The 23635-nt window shown below is 38.5% G+C and overlaps 1 protein-coding gene across 10 annotated transcripts in view; it reads left to right on the forward strand.

The window, feature by feature from the left end:
* The window catches only part of SH3KBP1 (SH3 domain containing kinase binding protein 1), a 189173-nt gene that overhangs the window by 112867 nt on the left and 52671 nt on the right, over positions 1–23635 (forward strand). For all 10 annotated transcript variants that reach the window (XR_001860063.1, XM_017728444.1, XM_017728445.1 and 7 more), the window contains one exon: positions 14470–14545. Coding sequence is in view for 9 of the 10 variants with exons in the window: in XM_017728444.1 (XP_017583933.1) it covers positions 14470–14545 (76 nt within the window). In the remaining variant the exon portion in view is untranslated. The remainder of the gene's footprint in view (positions 1–14469; positions 14546–23635) is intronic.

Here is a 23635-nt window from a genome sequence, read left to right on the forward strand (position 1 = left end):
ATTCCTGCTATGGAGGTCCATATTAGAATATGGGGTTTTACTTTTTGTGAAAAACATATTCTCTCCTGGTTCTATTTAGCTTGAGGTTTTTCCCTTCTGCCTGTTTGGCCATTAAACTTGTGCAGATGTTTTCTATTTCTATATGATGTGGTTAAAATTTTCATACTCTAAAGAGTAATACAACTTTAGAGTTAAGCAAGATGAGTTTAAAATCTTTGGATGTGTTGCTCTTTCAAATGTTTGCTTAGTAAGTGAAAATTCACCACCCCCACCCCCTGTTTTTTCCTTCCTAAATGCACTAACAAAACTGTACTTCTTCTTAGCGGGAGAAAAAGGAAGAGCTTTGCTAATTCCTCTTCTGTATGCGGTGACATTTGTCCAAGTGAGGAAAATTGACGTGAATGAGTGTTTTAGAAAATTATATATCTTTTTTCCCCCTCGAGAAAAAGCAGCTAGAATCAACTGTTGCTTGTAAAATTTTATAGAAAGCTGAATGGAGACATACCAAGTAAACTGTTTAATTATTTGCAGATACTTTGGGAGCTCTTAGTACAAAAATGTAAATTTCCCTCAACTTTGGCTTTTCACAGCTAAAGTCAGTAAGCTGTGTGCAGAAATGAAGCAGCAAGTTTTTTGAGTTGTTTTTTCTTCTAAAATGTGCCATGTTTCTTTCTTTTTTTCTGCCTTAAATAAAGAAAAGAGGAAGGAGGAAAGGAGGAGTGTGAAAGGAGCAGCCAGGCACTTGGTAGGATAAAAAATCTGTAGGCCAAGTTTCTAAGATGCCTTTTTAACGCTTTGTGTGTGTTTCTATAGGAGGTTGTTGGCATTCTGTGTTTCTAAAATAGTCCCTAAATACTAGAGATGTGAGCTTATATTATTACAGTTAGTTGACCAAGGTCTTTATAAAAGCTTCCCAATAAAAGCCAAGGAGAAGGGAGAGAGGGCAGCTCCTGGGGAGGAAGTCCTGATGCAGCAGTGACTGGGAGCCAAGCAGGGGCTGCTGGTGGCTGCTTTCTGCTGGGTGCCGGGCTCTTTGCCACGCACTGGCCACCCAAAGAGCAGAGTCTTCCACATGGACAGCTGACACTTTCTTCTGCAGCAGTCTCTGTACCTAAAGCACTTGCTGGAAAGAAAAGCTGAAATACATGATAATAGTCATTTTCCATTTGTGTTTTGAGTCACTTGTTGCTCTGCAGTCTTCCCTGTAAGGTTTAAAATAAAAATGTCTCCCTGTTCTTCCTCAGTAACTTCTTATTTCAGTGATGTAAGGTGAGGGGAATAACCCCCCAAAACTAAAAAAAATGAAAGTTAATCTGAGGAGAAAAGAAGTATAATTCCAAAATGGAAGAAATCTTTGTTGTCAGCACTAAATCTGGGATAATTTGCATGACAGTATGGGTTTGTTCTTTTGTTTATAATAATTGAATTTGAAAAATATCATTAAACAGCTACTTTTCAGTTTGTTGACAACATCATAACTTTTGTAAAAGAGCAAAGAAATAATGTTTCCACATTAAAGAGGAAGATATTAAAGAAGAGACATTCCCTGCTTGCTGTTTTCATAGATTTTTTTATTCTTCTCAGAGATGGAAGAAGCTGCACTGCTTTCCTTATTGCTGCTAAAGGAAGTGGAGATTCATGCAGCAGTTGTAAGGTTCAACAATTTTTGGAAAAGAGGGAGGTTTTATAACTGCGATTTCTAAGCTGGATGGTGCAATCTGGATCATGCAAGTTACCAGCTGCAATCTAGACAGGCATGGTTCTCCTGGGAGAGTAGGAAGGAATTTCATTCACTCAGTGCAGACTGACTGAAGTATTTTTCCTAGAAGAGATAGAAATTAACTGTGAATGGCAACCTGCAAATGGCAAAATTCATGGCAAAGAGAGCAAGGGAACTGTTTTCTTTACATTTAATGTGAAGGAAAGTAAAAAAGGAGAATGAAAAATAAAGCAGGGAAGAAAGAAGGCTTGCTGCTCAAAAAAATACTTTTGTTACGAAAGCACCTTCTAGCATAACAAATCTGCAGCTTGAGGAAAAAAGAAAATGAGCTTGTTCATCGAGCTGATTTTGATGTGCACACTTCCAGAGCTTTGAGATCAGGCAGCTGGGAGCATGCTGGGTGGGTTTCATTCTGCATTTGCCTTTTATTTCATTTACTAAAGTGTTTTTACTCATCAGTGGTTCTAATACGTCTCGCTCCATTTGTTTCAGCAGCATCTATCTAATCTAAACTCTTATGTTCACTTTCTCACCATTAACCTTTTAGGAAGGCAGATTTTTAGTTCATTAATGTTTTGAAACTGACAGCCTGACAGCATCAAATATCAGGATTCCAAATTTTACAGAAATACTGATGTTTTAAAGCAGGCAAGTTAAGATATATAGGTTTCTCTCCTGTCCAACGCTTCAAGCATGTTAGTAGGAAAAAAACCTCTCCAGTCCCTTCCCTGCCCATAATTTCAAATTTTAAGACCTTGTCAAAATATGAAGTTAAAACAGCTTTAGAATCTGCACTTACCTGCTGGTAGAAGAGGTTTAGCTGTGGAGAACACTGAAAAGCAAAATGTGCGCTGTTCTGCTCTCCACGCTACCCAGAATTTTAGTGGGAATGATGTTTCACTGTTCATGGTTGTGTTTCTACCCCCTTTTCCATCCAAGAGGTTAAACCAAAAATTTTGCATTGCATGGTTTACCTACTTATTTCTTTGAATGTTATTTAAAATAGCACAGATTTCTCTGGTGAGTTGCATAATGCTAATGAAGATATTCTTCATCTGTGGTTTGAAGACTGATGGTGGTCTCCTTAACACCTGGTAGTTTTAGTGCATGGGTAGCTGTATGAGACATTTGGTGCTGGCTCAGGTAATTTCTAAATGGAGCTCAACAGCTGGAAACAGGAACAGAAGTAATTTTCCATTTAAGCAGTTCTGAAATTGCTGAAGAGATGTTTTGTCATTGCAAATGGGAAGTTAGGAGTCTGTGAAGCAGTCTCTTTAATTAGAAGTCTTCCCCACTATGAAGGTTTGAGATCCTTTTAAATGCAGAAATATAAATTACATGAATGTGGGCAATACAAACAGTTACAGTTCCACGTAAACATCAATTTCATCACTGAGGGAATGGTTTGTATTCATACTCTGAAATATTGTGCATCTCAAGATGTCTTGAATCTCTAGCAGTTTCTCAGAAAAAGGTGGTGACAGTCAAAGCCTTTCCAGACAGCTTGACTGGAAATAAATCGGAATTTATTCAGGAGGTTAGTAAGTTTCAAGTACAAGGGTTTCACTTGGTAGAGTTGTGATGGACATAATCCACCTTACATGTCATGTTTGAGGTGGCTAAACAGAAAATGTAAATATATATTTCTGTACTGTGGATTTGTCTTTTTCATTGCAATAGCTGACTGTCAATCCAGTATTTGATTTTTATAATCTTTTAGCTTGATAGTGGGTTTTTCACTTCTGTGGCAACTACAAAAGATGGCCCAGGAAAGTAGACTTATATACATACCATAAAGTATTCCTTAGTTTTGAAATTTTTCCATTGAAAATTTCTGTAGTCTTCTGCAGAGAACTATATAATTTTAATTATGTAATATATATTAATTTTAAATTATATAATATATAATACAGGACTGTATAATTTTGAAGAATTTTCTCATTTTCTACATATATCTTTGTTCTATGATTTTGCTTCCTTTTTAACTGAAGAACTTAGTGTGTTTCACAATATTTGGGGGGCAGATAGGAGTTGGAGTAATGCTTTGAAGTTTCCCTTGAGTTATCACTTTGGTTTTATGTCACCTTGCTTTATTTAAATTTACTTTCTGAAGAGTACTGTATTCAATATTCCATTTCCATATGTTAAAGAGTAATATTTCTTGGAAATTGGAAGATCCTGGGACATCTGTAGTTCCGATCAGGACTGTGCCTGGGCTCATGTTGTGCCTCCACAAGAGGTCCATAGCAGAAGCCTGGGGAAGACTGTGAGAACAGGTTGCACATAAAAAGAAATTCCTGCAGGGAGTCTTAACAGCCCCTAATCATTTTAAAATTTGTATTAATAACCATAAGGGATTTTTGTTTCTCGGCAAATCAAGCAGTCACATTTTGATTGTATGTAACATTTTAGTACCTGTAGTTCCTGTGAAAGAGTTCCAGTCTGCTGGATCACATGCTGTGGGAAGGAGTTAGCTCCCTTTGTTTGTTTTGAATGTGGTACCTGCCAGTTTCATCTGATAGCCCTTAATTCTTATTACTGGAAGAGATGAGTGAGTCCTTAATTTTTATTACTGGAAGAGTTAATGAGTGACTCCTCCCTATTTCCTCTCCTGATTTTTATAGACTTATGTCACCTGTGTGTATCTGTTTTTTCCCAGAATGAGGGATCTGTTCCACATGTTTTATCATTCTTGGTGGCTTTCTGTCTTTTTCAGTTCCTTTGGGAACTCAGGTGGTTTATGTGTGACAGCAAAAGAAGGTGAGCACCGCACACGATCACCAAGGTGTTGGATGGATTTATGCAGCATTTTGAGAGCACTTTCCATTGCTCTTTATTGCTTTCCAAAGTATTGACAACTATAGGTTTCAAAGCCTGCCTTTCTGTCTTAAGATACCATTTTTCCTCCAAATGTGTCATTGATTTTCTCTCTGAACTTAGTTTCTGTCTTCCCCTTTGGTGGGTCATCTGTGAAGATGTGAAAAACAAGAGCCATGATCTAGATCCCTGAACAACTCCACTGGTCACCATGATGAAATCCTACTCTTTGTTTGCTGTCTTTTGACAAGTTACTTATGCAAGTTAATTTTTTTTTTTTTAAAGGATGAACAGTAAACTCATTGTAATATCAGTTTAGTTTTGAGTTTGCATTGAGGTTACAATTTCAATCTTCTTCAGGAGCCAGAACCAGCAACTTTTTTATTTTTGTATTTTATTGAAAATTGCTGTCAATTGGCCATGCAAAATAGAAAAGATCATACATGACCCTTATAAAGGCAACATTGTATGTTGTAACATCACTATTTAATTATTTACTTATTAGGTAGCCGGATTTATAGATTTATTGCTTATCTATAAATATACAGATGCAGATAGATAGATAAGGACAGATTTTTACATAGATTAGCTGGCTACTAGCAACTATAACAGGATTCTGGTGATTGAATTTAGGTGTCTGTGGTGTTGCTTTTAGACAACAAGCAGTCTTTCTTCACAGTCTGTAGACTAAAAATCATTATTAGGACAGGAGCTTTCTTTATCCCAAACATGAATTACATGCTAAAAGGACTGTTTTACCTCCAGTGACAAAAAGGAAGCCTGCAGTGACTGGCATCAACATCACAGTTGATTTTTGAATGAAATTAACTCCATCTTGAATAACTACATCAGAACACTCAATCTTGTCTTTTTACATCTCAGGGACAAAACCAGCTGAATGTCATTGTACTAAGAAGTATAAGCAGATTAGATGTAAACTGTGAGGCACATGTAGTCACAACACAGCAAGAGGCAGTATGAAACCCTAAATTTTAGGATTTCTTACCTTTTCAGTGGCTAAGCAAGAAATCATGCTAAATAACCACTAAAATAATAAGTAATTGTGAATAACATATTCAATAGATAAAATTTTATTCATATAAGATAAAAGCAATTGCATAAAATAAGTTTAATTGCAGGACCTAGTGCCTTCTCCTAAAGAAAATCCACACCTGGAAAATCTTCCAAAGAACTTACTCTCATCTTTAGTTTTGGAGTAACAGACTCTGAGCCAATAGGGAGTGTCAACACATGCTGATTGAATCATCCTGGCCATCCTTTCTCCCTCCCTTTTCTTCTGTATATAATCCTTCTCAGTGGTATGCCAAAGGTAATACAGGCTTCTGATTTTGTCTTTATTTTGCCACAAACATTGAGAATCACATAAATAATTCCTTGTCTGTCCAGCAAGTGATTTTCAAGGACTTCCCTTTATGTGCTTTTCAAATACTTTTTGATGTAATTAAGTAAAACACCAGTAACTTCTTTTATTAAATATTTCAGAAGTTACAGTTATTTTGAAAAATAAAATAGTTTTTAATCAAAACAAATGTGACTATTCCTTAAGTAGTCAAAGCACTTATTCTTAGGCTTGATGTAGTTTAAGCATTTTAACCAGTGAGTAGAGGTAGTTTTGCTTCTTCTTTTCAACTGTGAAGAAATAATTATATCAGAAGAATAAACACCAGTGATGAATCAAAACAAAAACCCCAGAAAAATCCTGTTTTATTCTAAAATTTCCCTTGTCTGGGGACCTCTGTTCTGTTTCCTTTGCTTTGTTTACTTGCTTGCTTGCTTGTCTGCTTGGATTCCAGGGCCGTGACAGTGGATGACAGATACAGTAATTGTAAGATGCTCTGACAATCAGTGCTGTATTTCTAGGGCACCAAGTGAACTGAGTGTGGTGTAATGTAATCACAACCTGTTTACCATTCTCTGCAATGGGTATTGTAGAAGGATTTAGACTGACATGCTATTTCTATACTTGCCCCCTTTTTTTCTTCCTTTTGTATTCAAGTTATTTTGTAACTTCTGAATTGAACACTAGAAAGCATTTTTCCCCCATATACCTTTAGTCTTTCTGCATATTCATGCTAATTCCAAAAGCCTTTAAGATTCAAGCAGCATATATTTGTTGACTACCTGAATGTTCCTTCCCTCTAAAGCACTGGTGGTGTTGTAGCCAGTTCCTGGTGGACTGATGTACATGAGCATTTATAGGGCCTCCACTTCATAACTCTTGACTTTGTCTGCTTTGTATAAACTTGTTTACTGTGGTAAGAGTCATGCTGATGGCTGAAATTGTGTTCATTTCCAAGGAGCTCCAGTGGGATGAAGGCTTCAGTCTTTTGCTTTGCAACAACAGGATGTTTATTTGGAGGAACACCCTTAATTTAGAGATTGTTGATTTTGTCTAGACAAAGAGAATTAAGATGCCAGCAGTTCATACACCTTTCACAGCATCTAAATGCAGGGGTTTGCAACCTTCCTACAGAAGGGTAAAGCCCTTCACAGGTAAAATCTTTTCCAAAATTAAAAAAAAGGACTTATTTCTTTACAAAGATATGCTATAAATCAGAAGGCCTATGTTCATTCAAGTCCAAGTGTCCTCTAATATAGACATCAGTTGGAAAAACTGCACTTTAATCTGCTGGAATATGGACTAAGTGTGAAAATATGCCTTTTTCAGGTTGTCCAATGGAAGAAAATACGGTTTGACTATGTGAAAAGAAACTGTAATATGAAGTTTAAAATACTTTAATTGCTTTTTTGTCTGCATTCTGTGGAATATTTACCAAGAATTCCACTAAAAAGCTCTCTGGGTGTGTGCTATATCTGATGCTGTGCTTAGGGGGCACATTCTTTATGGAAGCATCCCCTGTTATTTAGAGCTGAGTGACGTTCGTGTTTCAACTTCTGAATGATGTAAAGGCAAGAACCACTAAAGAAGAGTTTGGACCTTGGGTTTGAGGCAGAGCTGGTTTATTTCAGCTGAAGCTGGGTGCCTCTGGAGAGGCAGAAGTCCCTGGCCATTACACCCCCATAGTCTGCAAAGATCTTCACGTGCTTGCGTGCGCATCTTGGTCCAATGGTGATTTATCATCTGGGGTCTTCCAGTACCTCATTGGATTCTTTATTCATATAGGCAGGCCATTAACCACTCTTATCTTCCAGCTTGAGGCCCTCCAGGGTCTCAGCCCTTGTGTGAAGGTATCCAGTCTTTTTTTCTTCCCCTGCTGAGCCAGCCATACTGACAAAGGAAGTTCACCTGCACCAGGCTTTGAGCAGGGCTCATTTGTGCTAAGCTGTAAGTGAGTTACAATCAAACTTAAATCTATGCAATCAGCTTCTAATATTTGATAGCTAAACTTATTTTAATCCCCAGCAAGCACTTATGCAACCTTTCCTTGTTTTGCCCTGAGCATGGCCAAATTGTGATGTGCTGGCTCCAGGAGTTACTAAAGCACACTGTGAGAGGCTCACCATGCTTTCCAGAGGAGCCTGGCATAAATAAGATGGTATCAGTAAGTGCTGCAACTGAGAGTTGTACCTTACCCCTATGACCATAAATTTTCCTGCCTCAGTTTAGCCCAAATCTTTGTGCAGCTGTTTAGTGAAGGAGACAGCGTTGAAACCGCTTTTTAAATTTCTTCCCTTCTGCAATGCTTTGGAACATGGGTCAGTGCCCTCTCTCCTTGCAGATATGTTAATGTCACAACAGAAGGGAGGAGTGGTGGCTGGAATTCACACCCAAGGGGACCTGGCCATGGTTGGTGGGTGGGCCCAGGCAGTGACCAGACTGTTCCCTCTCTCTTGCTCACAGCAAATGAATTATGAGACATCCTGTCTCTCTTCTCACACTCAGAATAAACTGAGCAGAAGGGTAAAAAGGATTTTTGTTGCCTGTGCTTGTGATAGCCTGAGGACTTGATGAACACTTGTTACCTGTCCCATTCATCCACCTAACCTAGTCTTAAGGAAATTACCGTGCATTGTGGTGGGAATTTCCTCTGAGATGGTGTCAGTATAAATGTTTGGGCAACTGAGTCTCTCTATATTAGCTGGGAGTGCATTGGGCAGATGTACCTATCTGGCTGGTATTAAAAAATACAAGTAATTGTTGTTTAGGAGCACATGGATAGTATTTCTACCAAAGCAAAGCTGTGAAGAAAGTAGTTACAGAGGAAGAAGCTACTGTAGAGGACTGAGGCAATCAAATGTGTAGACAGGTGCTTAGCTGAACTTTTCCTCAAGGATTTTTGTTTTCTCTATAAACGTTTCTTAAAATTACCCTCTTTGAAGTCCCATGTGGTGACCCTTCAGAAAAATGTTAACTCTGTTCTTTGGGGAAACCTCAGGATAGCAATACTGATCATGCTGTCACAGAAAGAATTTTATGTGGAGCTGAGTGTTGGTGGTATGGGAAAAAAATGAAATCTTGGATATTTCTCTTATTCTGTTTCTGACAGAGTGAGAGGATTTTGACATCTGAAAGTCTTTGGGCTTTTTATATTTTGGGTCTCTTTTTTTCTTTTCTTTTTTCTTTTTTCTCTTTTTTTTCTTTTTTCTTTTTTATTTTTTAGATTTTAAGGCAGAACAGATAGGATAGATAGAGGACTTGGTGACATTCCTTAAGTACCTGAAGCACATTAGAAAAAAAATTAATTTGTCTGCCCCCTCACAACACCAGCATTAACATAGTGAGAAATTTGTTTATGCTCATGGTAATCCAGAGCTGGAAGACTCTAATAACCATTTCTGCTTCTTTGTGAACAAATGTTCTCAGTTACAAAATGGAGTGTAAAGATACATTGAAGAACACACCTTTTATACTCTCACTAATAGTGACCTTGGATTTGCATATAAACCTATATATTAGAAAATTCTCATGCATATAAACCACATCTAAATATACTAGTTGCATGTTAAGAGGAAGTATTGTGGTCAGAGAAACATGACACATTTTTTCCCCAGACCTAGTTATTGAGGTTTTCTGAAATTCTGAAAGTTCAAAAGATATGTAACTGTCTTTTCCTTCCTGTATAAAGCACCAGTGTACATTGTTGCATTTTCACTATTCAAACTGACAAACTATGTTAAGCTTAATGTTTCCAGCTCATACAGCCCCTTTTTATGAATTCTTTAATGTCTGCTGTATTCCTTAAGAATATCTTCACAGAGTTATATTCCAGGTAGCAGTTCCAAAATATTTTATCTAGGATAAAGACCTCAATACACTTTGCAGAATAAATGATGATGTTGAGTAAATCTTTTTTTCCTTATTCCTCAGTAAATAAGCTGTTGCTTCAAGAAGCCTATATTGTTAAAGGAGCCTCAATGGATATGTATGTTACTTTGGTGCAAAGAACTATAACAATCTTGTGTATGGTCCTATCTGAGCACTTTTCAATTCTATTTAAATTTTCAGATTAAATGTTCTAGAGACACTAGACCTGAATAACAAAAGTGAATAGACAAGTCAGTTTTCAACCACAACAGAAAACCCTGAAGTACAATGCTAAAATATCCCAAAGGAAGAAACTCTGGTAAGGTGTCAGTAGTTGTAGGGAAGGGCCATAGTACCTTTAGGTGAGAAAACTCACTTGTATACTGTTCATTGCATGTTCTGCTTCTCTTGTGTTGTTCCCTGCTGTTACAGGGATTGCAGTTGAGACAAGATATATAAATGAAATAAAATGAGACCATTGACATTGTACCATGACCTCATTTAACTGACTTTGTGTGCCACCTCAACCATTTTTGCAGTCACTGTTAATTCAGTGTCAGAGGAAAGTGGTTTGCAGTGATATGGATTTGCAGTGTACCAAAATGCCATCGAGGCTCACAGAACTGGTTAGTGCTGCTGGACTGTCCTTCCATTGGCTTCATTAACCCAAACATTAATACTGCCAGCTTGCTGCTAAATCTGTCTCATCCGTCTGACTATTTGTACATCAAATCATGGTGATTATTCATGCTTTTATCAGCTGTTTCTGCAGCAAGAGGGCACTTCATCCCTTTTTGTCTTTAGGATTCACTTATCAGGATTATGCTCGCCTTGCAGAAATAGTGGGATTGAGATTCTGCCTGTTTTGTTGACAATATTGTGTTGTGTTGGGAGTCAGCCTAGGCTTGGAGTCAGAAAACACAAAGTGTTTCCACCATGTTTTTCTTGCAAGTCAGAGTGATATCTACAGAGAAATGTAAGTGGAACAAGGCTCACTGCCACCATCTAGAAAAGAGATTTATGATAATCAGTATGCTGGAGAAGGATAGATGGAAACTGAAACAGTAGTCTTTAGGAGTGTGTCTGTACCACCAGGCTAGAGATACAAAGGCACAAAATGACACAAAGGCTGGTGATGAAACCATTCTGCAGCCAAGAATCCAAGATACACAGCTTTAGAGAGAAAATGCAGAACTTCACTTGTCTTTGCAGCCTGGTGTTTAGGACACTGCTGGGAGGTGCCATTATGGGCATTCTGGTTCATGCTGCATTTGACTTTTAATTGATAAAATTGGCAACTTGATAGGTTTAGGTAAATGGAGTGAAACAGTTTATGCTGGGAGATGTCAGGGGTTGCTGACAGGGTTGAGGATCCTGTTCTTGGATTTGGAATGTCTAAATGCCCAAAAAGTCCCTCAAGTTCTAAATCTTGTTTTGTGCCTGTGTTCCAATGAGGTAAGATGTGCTTCCTTCTAAGGAATACTGAGCCTGATAGGTAGGAATGAATTGGGTAAAAGACTAACAGCAAAGCTGGAGTTGTATATCAGTATTTTGTAGCATAGATCAATGTGTCTACAAGAGCTTGGACCATCTTCTTATGTAAAGAAAGAACAGAGGAGGAGAAAAAATTATATTGAAATCTTCAGTTCAACCTATTGAGTGTTCTTTGCTCCTATGTTTGCTTTTTTTAGAAGTAAAGGTTTTGATAAATTGCACTGGGCCTTCAACTGAAGAAGACACCAAAATATCCTATAGTAACTGTTTTTGAAAAGAAAAGTCTACATCATGCAGATGTGTGTTGGATCATCAAGAATTTAAGTTGGACTTGCTTTGTCCTTCTTATCATTAATAAACTTGGTAGATATTTGACCTGTATGGGAGTATGAGTGACATAGAACAGTTGGAGAGGCAGCAGGAAAGTTTCTAGCTTATATGGGAGATGTCACTGTCTCCCATTTTTGTTTTCTTGTCAGAAAAATTGGTAACTGTGATACTATTGTTTGGTCTGGGACTCCCAGCACACAAATCTCAGTTATGCTTGAGGTTTTAGCCTATTAAAGCAAAACCATCAGACTTACCAGATCACAGAGGATTCACTCTCTTAGAGTGAGGTAAGTTTATCTTGGGTTTTTCCTAATGAACGAATTAGTACTATATTAAGTTTCATGGAGGTGTTTTCAGAAAGTGGTAACACATTTTCCATGCAAATGTAGACCAATTGGAAGCATAAATAAATAATAATTTTTAAAAATCCACCTCCTTTAGGACCATTTTACAGGAGGAGTAAAACACCTTGGCAGTGCAGATCCACCTGAAACCACATTTGCATGATGTGTCAATTTTTATTCCTTTTTCCTGTCATTGATACTTGTTTCACCCCTAGAAATCCTAGAGTGCAGCCCCCTCACAATTAAAGAACAGCAGTTCCACTTGTCTTCTCCTCTCCCTGTCCCACAACAAATTCAGGTATCCCTTCTCACTGGAGTGGGTTCTATGCAAACGTCATTAAAATTACTTGAATTATGCCTCCTAGCTCCTAATAAAAGGAGTTCACAATAAAAGGACTGTTCACAATGAGTCAGTTGGTTCCCAATACTGATTTATCACCTGCACAGGCATTCATTCTGAATGTACAGATGAATTAATGTTTTCAAGCATTGCTCTTGCATCTGCTTCTATACATTAGGAAATTACTTTGCATAATGGATTTTCCACTAGGATACACAAATACCTTTCTTTTTGCCCATGATTCTTTTGTTGTGATTTGTAGCTTGTTAAATTTTAGCCTGTTGTGGGTTTATATGATGTTTGGTTTCATGGCATAAAATCAATGATTCATGTACGGTAAAGCAATTACCAAATTATTTTCTTTAATTAATTGGTCTTGCATAACAATTTAATCTTTTTAAAAAAACAAAACCTCCCCTAAATTAAAGGGTTTTTATATTCCTTTAGTGAGCATGTCTTTATGAGCCAAGTAGCAGTGCAGTTTAGAGTATCTGCTCTTGTCATTTTCCAAACAATTTCGTGAAGCAGAACTGTGAATAAAGGTTTGATCCTGACTGAGCATGGACTGTGATGTGCAGCTATCTTGAACTGCCCTGTTTGCCTCTGAAGCAGAAGCTGCCTTCCCAGTCTTGCTTTCATCTTGAAGGTATTCTGTACTTTTATCTGTGTAAATGCAAATGCCTGGTATCTTCAAATTCTTCATTATATCTCTTTTAGTACAATTTTCACTGCTTTGCAGATAGAATTCACTCAGATTTATCATCATCCTTCTTGACTTTAAACTCCTCTAGCACAACCGGGTCATGCACTTTTTTTAGTTTTGCCCTCTCCTGATTTGCAGACATCTGTCATCTATTCTTCTGTTACCTCCCTAATCACTGCTTCACTTAATGCTTCTTATCTCTCATTCCCACCTCAGAAAAGAATTTGGGAAGTTCTGTAGAGTTTTGTTGTTTATCTCTCTTCCCCAGCAGTTTACAAATTCTGGATTCTGAGTAGAGTTATAAGCTCATCAGAAGGTCAGGAGTTCCTACTTCCACCTGCAAATTAAGTTGCAACAGGATGCTTTTGGGTGTTGCAATTCGTAGTTCACCTTGCTGTCAACATGGATTTGATTACTATCCTGTGCACACTATCTTTCCTCCCTAGGTGCTCTTTTTACCAGCCTGAAATCCGTGCTTATTTTAGTCCTTTTCATAGATACAGTTTGACACATTATTGCATATTATTAACATGGAGCTCTCAGTATTCTTTATGCACCTTGGAATTTTTCAGCTACTCAAAGAACTGTACTCCCATTGCTTCTTATATTGACCAGTGTTTTCCTTATGGTCCTTATGGTACTCAGTACTTCCAAGACTAAATCTTAGCACTCTGGTCTCTAAGCTTTTACTCAGGAGGTCATGGGAGCATGGAGAAGGCTTTGTGGTGTTTATGCAGACCTTGTCAGGAAAGGAAGTTGAATGACAGCTAGGGATTTTCAGAAATAATTACACTTATTTTCTCATCTACACATTGCTGGGATTTTATGGATAGAAAACTTTCTTCATAGGGAGACAGACTGAGAGACAGAGGGGATAGCATGCATGTAGTAATAGGAGAAGATACATGAAGTTGAATACCACTGATTTTATTTTATTTTAGTGGGGGCAGATAGAATTTTTTCACTGTTGCAGCTTACCTGTCTGAAGCTGGTTATTGCTTATTATTGTAATCCACTGTAAAATAGTTGGTTTTGCTAAAAATAAATAAAAATAAATAGGAAGGAGATCTTGTCAATATAAAAATCACACTCAATCTAGAATGACTGAAATGAATACTCCTTGTATAAACACAAGTCAAGGGGGTTCCTCCCTGCTGCTTCTTTCAGCTTTCATCAGTTGCTTAATATTCAATCTACCAGTGAAGCTTCTGTGAGTCTTCCCTGAAACTCAGGGAAGTGTTAAGAGGTTATCGTTTAAAAATAGTAGTAAACATTATTAAAGGGAAATTGGAGAATCACATTTTTATGAATTCTTTATAATTTTAGAGAAAATCTATCCCCAGTAACAAACATAAGTATAGTTTATAATTCTCCTCTTTTTCTTTACTGTCTTTTTTGTACTCCTATATTTTGTATTTCCATTATTATTTTTTATGTTGTCCACCTTTTAACTGAACCTGCAAATTTTAAAGAAGAATAATTATTTTTTTTCAGAGTGTTGGGAAGAAATTACCTCCAGCCACAGCAACTCAGGAGCCAACAAAAATAGAAGTGGACAGCAGAACAAAAAGTAGGTTTCATAGGTTTTTCTTTTTTGCACTTTGTGCTATTAAAAGCAAGCTGAACACTTTTCTCTTGTTTCGGTTAAAAGAGTGTCCTGTATATATAAAAAGTGAAGATGGAGATAGATGTGTTTAAGATTAACCTTGAGTAGGTGGTACCTGTACAGAATGCTTTGTTTCACAGAATCCTCTGAATTGTTTTTGCTCTGGTGACCCTACATCGAGGTTTCTGCCACCAAAAATCAAATTAAATTATGTGATCAACTTTCAGCCTTGAGGATACTTTGGAATTAATCAGAGTTGAATAAGATCCAAATTCAGGTTGTGACTTGTGGGTAGGTCATAGAAAAGTTTCTCTCATTGCGAATGCCCTTGCCTTTTTCCTCTTTTGCTTTTAATGATTTTAATAATTTTATTTCTATTTCTTTTTATAGCAGAAATAAACTGTATGCATGGTATGGTTTAGATGGAAAATCAGAAGAGTAGGCTCTGGGGAGACCTCTCAGCAGCCTTCCAGTATGTGTAGGGGACCTACAGGAGAGCTGGAGAGTGAATTTTTACAAGGGAATGTAGTGACAGAACAAGGGAAAATGTCTTTAAACTGAGAGATGGCAGATTTAGATTAGATGTTAGAAAGAAATTTGTTACTGTGAGTGTAGCGAGGTACTGGAACAGATTGTCCAGAGAAGCTGTGGTTGCCCCATCCCTGGCAGTGTTCAAGGCTGGGTTGGATGGGCAACCTGGTCTAGTGGAAGGTGTCCTTTCCCATGGCAGGGGGCATTGGGACTAGATGATGTTAAAGTTTCTTTCCAAACCAAACTGTTCCCTGATTCTCTGACCTTCAGTTCTTTTTTCATCATTTCAGTGCTTAGTAATCAAAAAGTAATGATTAAATCTTTCAGGTATGCCTCTGTGCTGTTCTAGGGAGGCATATGTAACCAGCTTACCAAATAACATATGTTCCCCATCTTTTGATTTTATTTATATAGTTACAACTAAATGTTACAGATTCTGGTGGGAAAGAACAAGAGGGAAGAGAACATAGCCATACCTTAGAAAAGAAGCTGAATATAACAGAGCTGATTTTTTTAAAGTCTTGCAGAGTCCTTCTTGCCTGGTGTGTTTATTCTTTTAGATAGTTAGCAGGTAACATTTTGTCTCAGAACTGAAACACATACAGACATATGTAGGAAAGCACCTGGATCAGCAGAACAGGGTCTGTCTGAGAAAAGTGTGTGGTTACAACCTGGTTTGTACAAGTTTTCAGCTCAGAGTTGCAAAAGCAGCTTAAAACAGCTTTTAGTGAGTTGTTGTCCATTAGCTCCGCCGCAATTATTGACTCACTACATCCTCTTATCTTGTTCCACTGTGCCAGCAGGCTCTGATTGGAAATACTGCAAGATCTCAATTGCCCTGAGGAAGTGAGAACTTGAAATACTGAAAAATTTGTGAACTGGTAATGCAGACCAGGGCTCCTGAAGGTGTTTTGGAATTACCTTTGCTAACCTGCAGGTTGAGCAGGTCAAGCTGATATGAGTGCAGGTGCCATCAGAAGGGGTCGTCCAGGGGCTTTCCCACCTGCAGCATTAATCCTTGTGTGGGAAGCCAGCTTTTCCACATCAGCTCATACTTCTGACTTCATACTTCTGAAGCTGCTCACTAAATCCCATCCCAGACTATGGGAGGTTCAAACTTGCATATCTATAAACTGATTGTGGAAACCTTCTGACCAATGGTTAGAAAACTGTATCTTCTAGAGTGATCTATTGAGCTCTGGCTGACAGAGGCACTTTTCCATCATACTTTTGGGCTCTGGATAGTCCTTCTTTCACCTCTTTGTTATTTCCCTTGAATATGCCTTTTTGGCCAGAAATACCCTTCTTCTTCAGTTGCTGTCTTCATTCTACATACATTTTGCCAGAGCTGGTGAGAAGAGTGGGCTACTTGTACAGTATCTTGTGGAATTTTAACTAAACTTCATTATTTATTATTTTATCTTTCCTATAATCTCTGGGGCCTCAGTAGAATTCTTGGCATCTCTATTCATGCCTTGGGAAAGAGAAGCACATCTATAGGAAGGTCTGATGTAATGTAATTATATATAATTGTCTTACCCTCAAATGACATCACTGAAGATACATTTCATTCAGCTGAAGTTGTGCTTCACTTAAATTGAAAAACCTTTCAGTGCAAGTGATACTTACTTCAGTCTGGTTTGGTTTTTAATATAGGCAGAGGAATATTTTTTGCATAAAAAAGTTAATGTCTGATAGTCAGAAATGAGGAGTATGATCAGACTCAGGCATAGGACTATAATCTGTCTAGTATTTGTCATTTCTCCAAAATTCAATCTTTGCTTTTTACCACAAACAATCTTGAAAAAACATTCAGTCCAGGGAAGTTTGCAATCTCAGAAAACTGGTCAATGTTCCAGTTGAAGTGTTCAGCACAAAAGTATTATTCCACCTTGGACCTCAAGTTCTTTCACTTTTGCCTGGGATGGTAGTGTCCCAGTCTTTCTTGGAGTCTTTAACTGCTGAACAAAACAGATACTGTGCCATTCTCCAAGGAACAGAAGATCCATAGGCTAAGCTCAGTATGGAGAGGGACCTTTCGGATACACGATTTAGATTTCCTTGGGATTACTCTTGGAATGAATGAATAAGTGCTGCAAGCAAGACAGTGGTTATGTTGGGAGAGGAATAATCCAGTTTTTCATTTTCCTCGTTTCATTCCATGACTGATCATGTTATTCCTTAGTGCCAACTGGACAAAAAAATGCAGTTGTATTGAGAAAGAGCCAGCTGAGAGAAGAAATAGGTACCAGCAGCATCTTCCCTCTCTGCCCATGGGATTTCAGCTTGGAGTGATGGTTGCTGACTCTTCTCACACCTTGATTCCAGTCTGCTTTTTTTCCATAGCTTTTCTGATGTGATAGGGCAGTGATCAGCAGTGAGGCACTTGATGTGCCATCTGCTCTCGGAACATGCAATATGGGCTAGGCTCTGCAATGGGGTGAGTTGCCTGAAGCAAAAGGCAGAGGTGTGTGTTCTCTGAGGTGCATCTCCCAACAATGTGCTATGTAAATCTCCCTAAAAACGGAGTTAAGATTCTGGGAGATAAAGAGGTGACTCTTCAGGGCCAAAGAGGACTTTTTGCTCAAAGGAAAAGCACAGTGAAAGCACAAATCCTTACAGGGTTTGAGTGATCCCTTGGAAAACATCACTAACCTTTCACGAATGAGGGAATGCATCTTTGAAGGGGAGAGGGGAGAGCTGTTTGGTTTAGATTTGTGGGTTCCTAGATTTTAAGGGGTATTCTGCTCTTGAAGTTCCATCTCTCTTATGTAGATGGGACGGCATGGGTGTTTGCAATCCGGTTTTTGGGGTGAGATGTATTGTTTTCTATAAAATATCTTACATTTAGTATGAGTGGCTTGTGGTGACAAGGATATGTTGTAGAAAATATATGTAAGTTTTGAAGTAGCTCTGTTGGATTCTAAAATTCAGCAAAGCAAAACCATGCACAACATCTGAGAGGTATTGCAGATTACTGAGACTGCACTAATGGAATATAAATAAGCAGACAACAAAATAGCAAAGGCAGTAAGTCACAAAGTTCATTGACCACAGCACTTAATTTGATTACTCCACTCACTATTTAAAATTTGTGTTAAGCTATTGCACAGGAGTACCAAGATCATAGCAAATAATTCATCTTTTTGCATGATGTAGAAAGTATAAGGAATAGCTAAATATGTATTAATAGGAGCATAGTTACTTGTGTTTCTATTTTTTGTTTAAGAAGGTGGTGTTTTGACAGTTGGCATCTTACTAAGTTCTGTGAAAATATTTATTAGTGCAATCTATTTATGAGTCTTGAGTGTAGCAGTTAATAGTAAAACTAAATTCCGCTGAGTATAGTGTTTGAATTTTTTTCATCTGATTTGTGGTTTTGGTTATAATTGTTTAATTTTTCACTAGATTTTGTGTGTTTTTTTCCATTTCAGAAACATTTTATGAGTCATAGTCAAAGAGAGGAAATTTAAGTTCAAGGAATACTACCTTAATTCTGCTTGTTTTCTTACTATTACTGTTTCTGTCCATATTGATTGCTGTATGATTTAGACTTTGCTGATGGGGAAATATTTAAGCCTCAAAAATTAATGATACAAAGAAGTGACAATAAAAGTAAAAGGAAGACGTGTCATCCTGCCCTAAGAGGAAAAACAAATTCCAGAGTCACTGTCCCCTTTGAAATTTAAGCTTGAATGAATGTTTGTCTGTGGACTGCCTTCTTGAAGGTCTCAGCTCATCCTAAGAGTGTGGCAGGAGAACAAACAGAAGAGTCATGCTTTTGAAGTGAAACAGGGTTCACTGATACAGTAAATGGAGTTTGCTCAGGTCTGGTTGGAACAGTATAATATTTAACCAGTCTCCCAAAATACAAACAAATGAATTTACCTGCTGTACTACTGCAGGACCCCAAGTCACATAGCAGGTCTGTAGATTGACATCAGTTCTTTACACTGCAGTTGTAAATACATATCGAGCCACTGAATTCTGTCAGTGAAATACTGTCCTTGCAATGGCCTGGGTAATGAAGCAGCTGTGTTCTCTAGGAAGGCGACCCCTTGCTATTTTTCTCCCTCTTGAGGCAGTGATTTTTTAGGAGGTTGAGACTGCATCAAAAAGGCCATGTTTTCAACTTGGGGACAGACAGTGTTGCAGAAGGATACGTGGTAACTACCGCCATAAAACATCTCATTCTCTTTAGGTTTATCCATTCACTCAGTTCCTTGACCAGTGCCCATTGCCCATAGCTGGGAGGAGCTGTGAGTTTGCAGTAAGAGACTGTGGTCTGACAGAGTAAAGTACTGCTGAATTGATAAAATAGGACTGAAAAGCTCATAACTATCATCTTTTCTCCTCCCTTACTGTTCCCAAGATATCTGCTGTTAAGGGTTTATTAGCAGATACAATTTTATCAGGTTAGGAGGAGAAAAAGAGTCTTCTGGAAGAACTGTCTGTGATGTATAAACCCAGCTTTGGGTGTCAAATGTAAAAATGAGATTTATCATCTACAGCTGAGAGATACTTAGTATTGGTACCTTAGTTTGAAGTTTTAATTTGGCTTAAGTTTATTTGCCAGGCATACAATAGGATATATTGTTTTGACTTTTAGTACTTTTCTGTTCTTTTTTTTTCTCATTTGGAAAATCCCAAATTCAGCAAATTCCAGTGTGGTCTATACAATGCTGTGTCTGAAATTGGTTTTTCCTTTTATCTTTTCTTCCTTCCTATCTAAACATAACTGTTGACAATAAGTGCTTCTACATCCTCCTGCAGTATTGTGCCCCGCTGAGTAAGGACAATTTTAGTATCGATGTGACATATCTTATTAGATTTTTCTCTGCTTTTATTAATCTGATTTTAAAGGTTCATATTATTTTGAGTTCTGTTGGCTTTTTTTTTGCTTGCTTAAATTGTGTTGGTCTACCTATCCCTTAGGAGAAGTTCAAAAGCTGACTTTGTCCAGTTGCTTACATTGTTCCTTACCCATCTGTGATGTTGAGATCTCTGTTGCAGCATGATCCAATGGGTCCAGTGATTTAGTGTATATGTGTCTGAATTGTACTCAAGAAGTCCAGACTTTCACTGTACATAAATCATATTTTTTTCCCATGGCTGTTCCTTCACTCTGTGCTCCTGTGCCAGCGTTCAGAGCACACAGGGGCCATGAGCCTCCCCCAGCCCCCTCCTGTGCCTCTCGTAAGATTGTTTCCTGCCTCTTTATGAACGACATAATCATTTGGTTGATTCTTGACATTTTTTTTCTATAGTTTTATTCCTTGTTTTGCTGCTATTTGGATTGTTTTTTTAAGAAAAGATAAGTTTAAGAGTTTGGTGGGGAGAGTGGACAGGTCATGGGACAACAAAGTTTTTGACATCAAAACTAGAAGGAGAAGATGTGTAGCTGTTTGCTAGAGAGAACTTCCTGATTATCAGCTGATTCTTCAGATGCTGAAGCCACAGCCTTCTCTCCACTCGTGTCTATCAGGGTCTTCATCTTGAAAGACAACTCAAATACCCAGTCTTCAAATAGCAAGCGAGGCCTGAGGGAGGCTTACCTGTTATAGGACTCAGGGCACCTGAGCCCTCTGGACACTTGAAATTCAAAGCATTCTTTAACCTGAAACACATGGGATTCATCCACACCTTGAGCAGAAGCTGCACTGCAGACATCCTGTCAGAGATGCTGTATGGCTGTTTGCAGTTGTTTAGCAGTACTTTGTGCTTGACTTCTCACTTAACCTTGAGCTGATGCTGTTACTGAATGGAGGATCAATGTATGTATCTGCAAATGGATGTTCAGGAATGATCCTTCTTGAGCTCAGGTGTTGTTTACCTCTGAGAATCCAGCCTGGCTTCTGTTCTGTATCCCAAAAAAGAAATGCTCAGCCTGCTTCCAGTAACTGGAGAGTTGCCTGAGTGTGCAGCACTCAGCTTCTTTAGTGCAGTATTACATTTACATCAACTCTGGACTAATTCACTGAATCTATTATTTAGCACAGCTGCTTTTCGGAGTGTGGATAAACTCAGAATAGGAAAAAAACCTCACGATGGTAATTTAAGGTAGCGTGACACTGAAGTGTAAAATGTGCTAAATCTCATATTTAACTGCATGCTGCTTTGCATCCACCTAAGCTAGTGTGTGTCAGCTTTCTACCAGCTTTTACATAAAATGTTGCTATACCGTCTCGAAGACAAGGCAGTGAGCAGGTGGAATATCCTTGCCAAGTCCGCAAATACACATCCCAACCCTTCTTCAGAATGCAGTAAAGCAGCAGTTAGACACCCCTTTCATCCTCTGAATCTGAGTTGTGACCTAGTGGTTCTCACATGCCCAGTGGTTTGGAAAAGTCACCAAATGTCTATTTCAAAGTGTTCTCTGTTTTCAGAACAGGGAAAAGGATTTTTTTTTCCTTGCTCACTTCTTTCCCCTCATAAATTGTGTTCATTTTCTTCATCTGAATTTTGTTTCTTCAGAGACATCAGAGGAGGTGTGGTGAGTTGACCCCAGCCAGCAGCTATGCTCCACCCAGCCACTTGCTCCCCATAAGGGAGAGAGCAGGGCAAGCAAAAGCAAGAAAACTCATGAATAAAGACAATTTGATAAAAAAATGACAGAGGAAAAAAAAGAGGCAACACAAAGGCAACCACCATTCAGTAGATCAATTAATTCACCACCTACGGTGGATCAATGTCCAGCCAGTCTCCAAGGAATGGAAACCTCCTAGACCAACATCCCCCAAAGCCCACCCATCTTTATTGCTGAGCAGGAGGCCATATGGCAGAGAATATCCCTTTACTCAGCTTGGGTCAGCTGCTGTGTCCCCTCCAGCTTCTTGCCCACCCCTGGCCTACTTGGGAATAGGAAATAAAAGGAATAAGGAGAAAGAAGAAAGCTGTGTAGGTATGCTGGGCAATAGCCAAAACACTGGTGTGTTACCAGTGCAGTTTTAGTCACAGATCCAAAATACAGCACCATGTGGGCTGCTGTGAAGAAAATTGATTCCATCTCAGCCAGACCTAATACAGGACATGGCCAGAAAATCAACTGTAATGGTCATGGATAAATTCAAACATTTGTGTTCAGAAAAATAAATCTGTGAAGCCTAAGAAGTTCTTGTTTGCTTGAACCAACAACACATAAAATTTGTGCTGTTTCTGAATGGTGGTGTGTGAACTGAATAAGAGCCTTCCTCTTCCCTACTAGTACTATTTAATTTCTCAGGCTGATGGTGCTTACAGAGAGCAAATCTTCACGTGTATGCGTCTGGGCTGCTTCTTTAGGGCTGATGTTCCTCTCACTAAACTTTAGAAGTTGGGACGCAGCTTCTGTGTCAGAGCCCTAAGTCTGGGTTATAATCGTGTGAGTTTGGTATCTGGACTTTGGGGGAGTCCCACTGGAGATCTGTCACTGCTATCCAGGGAGTTCAAATCGTGGTTCAGCTGACCAAATGTAGGTGTCTGCTCTTGGAGTCAGGAGTGACTCTCAAGGTTTCACTCATTTTAGTGACTTGATCTCCTCTGACTGTGGTGCACAGACCTGGTTGGTTTCTAACATCAGGTGCCTGAATCTAAATTTAGACATAAGGCCAAAGCCCAGGGGCTGAAATCAGTAGCCTGCATCTGGAACTGTGTACCCCCAGGGTATTTTGTTTTGACTTGCCTCCAGCTGTTAGACCAGAGGAACCTGACACTTCCATAGGTTCTGCATCATATCTGCCAACTATGCAGGTGTCTTACATACCCACGAGTGTCTGAAACGGCACTTGGTGTCTGGGCAGCTGAACTGATCCCCTTGTGGAGCGTCAGATACCCAAAAGTGTGGTAACTCAGGTTCTCTTTATAGTAAGTATAAAAGAATAAGTCCTGTTATTTCAAGTTAATTTGTATTTCTGTGACCTGCCAGTACTTCTCTGCGTCTAATATGGGAGTTGGCTGGACATAGAGTTCATCAAAACTGAGACATTTAAAGTGACCCTTTCTACAAAGTCACATGCCCTTCTACAAACAGTAGAGTAGTTTACTTGGTCCTTTTAGACCTGCTGTCTTAGACTATCACGTATTTTTAGGCATAGTTCAACAGCTGTAAAACATATTTCCTTTTTATTTGTAAGGCACATTGACATACTCATCTGTTGCACAGCAACATGTAAGTAACTGCTTTTCATGACAACTGCTTTTTATGATTTCTGAGTAGGAGTGCTGGCTTCTGTATTTTCCAGATGAAAGCTGAGATGATGCCCTTATTTATAGACGGTAAAGGAAAAAGGGTTGAGGAAACTTTAGAGTAATACTCAAAACACTTACTCTGAGTGTACAGGTGGTTTAGTTATTAATGCATTAACATTTATTAAGGTATTATTTATTGTTGTACCATCGTTATAGATTCAGAAATACCTGTGTTCTTGCACACAAGGGGATAGATATCAACCATGTCAACCTATTGAGTCCTTTATGCTTCCAGTTTATGCCATCTGGTGGGAGGCCATAGCAGTGGAACTACTGAAGCAAGTGTCAGATATAGGC

This window comes from Corvus brachyrhynchos, unplaced genomic scaffold (genome assembly GCF_000691975.1).
Source record: "Corvus brachyrhynchos isolate BGI_N302 unplaced genomic scaffold, ASM69197v1 scaffold11, whole genome shotgun sequence".
Classification (NCBI taxonomy): Eukaryota; Metazoa; Chordata; class Aves; order Passeriformes; family Corvidae; genus Corvus; species Corvus brachyrhynchos.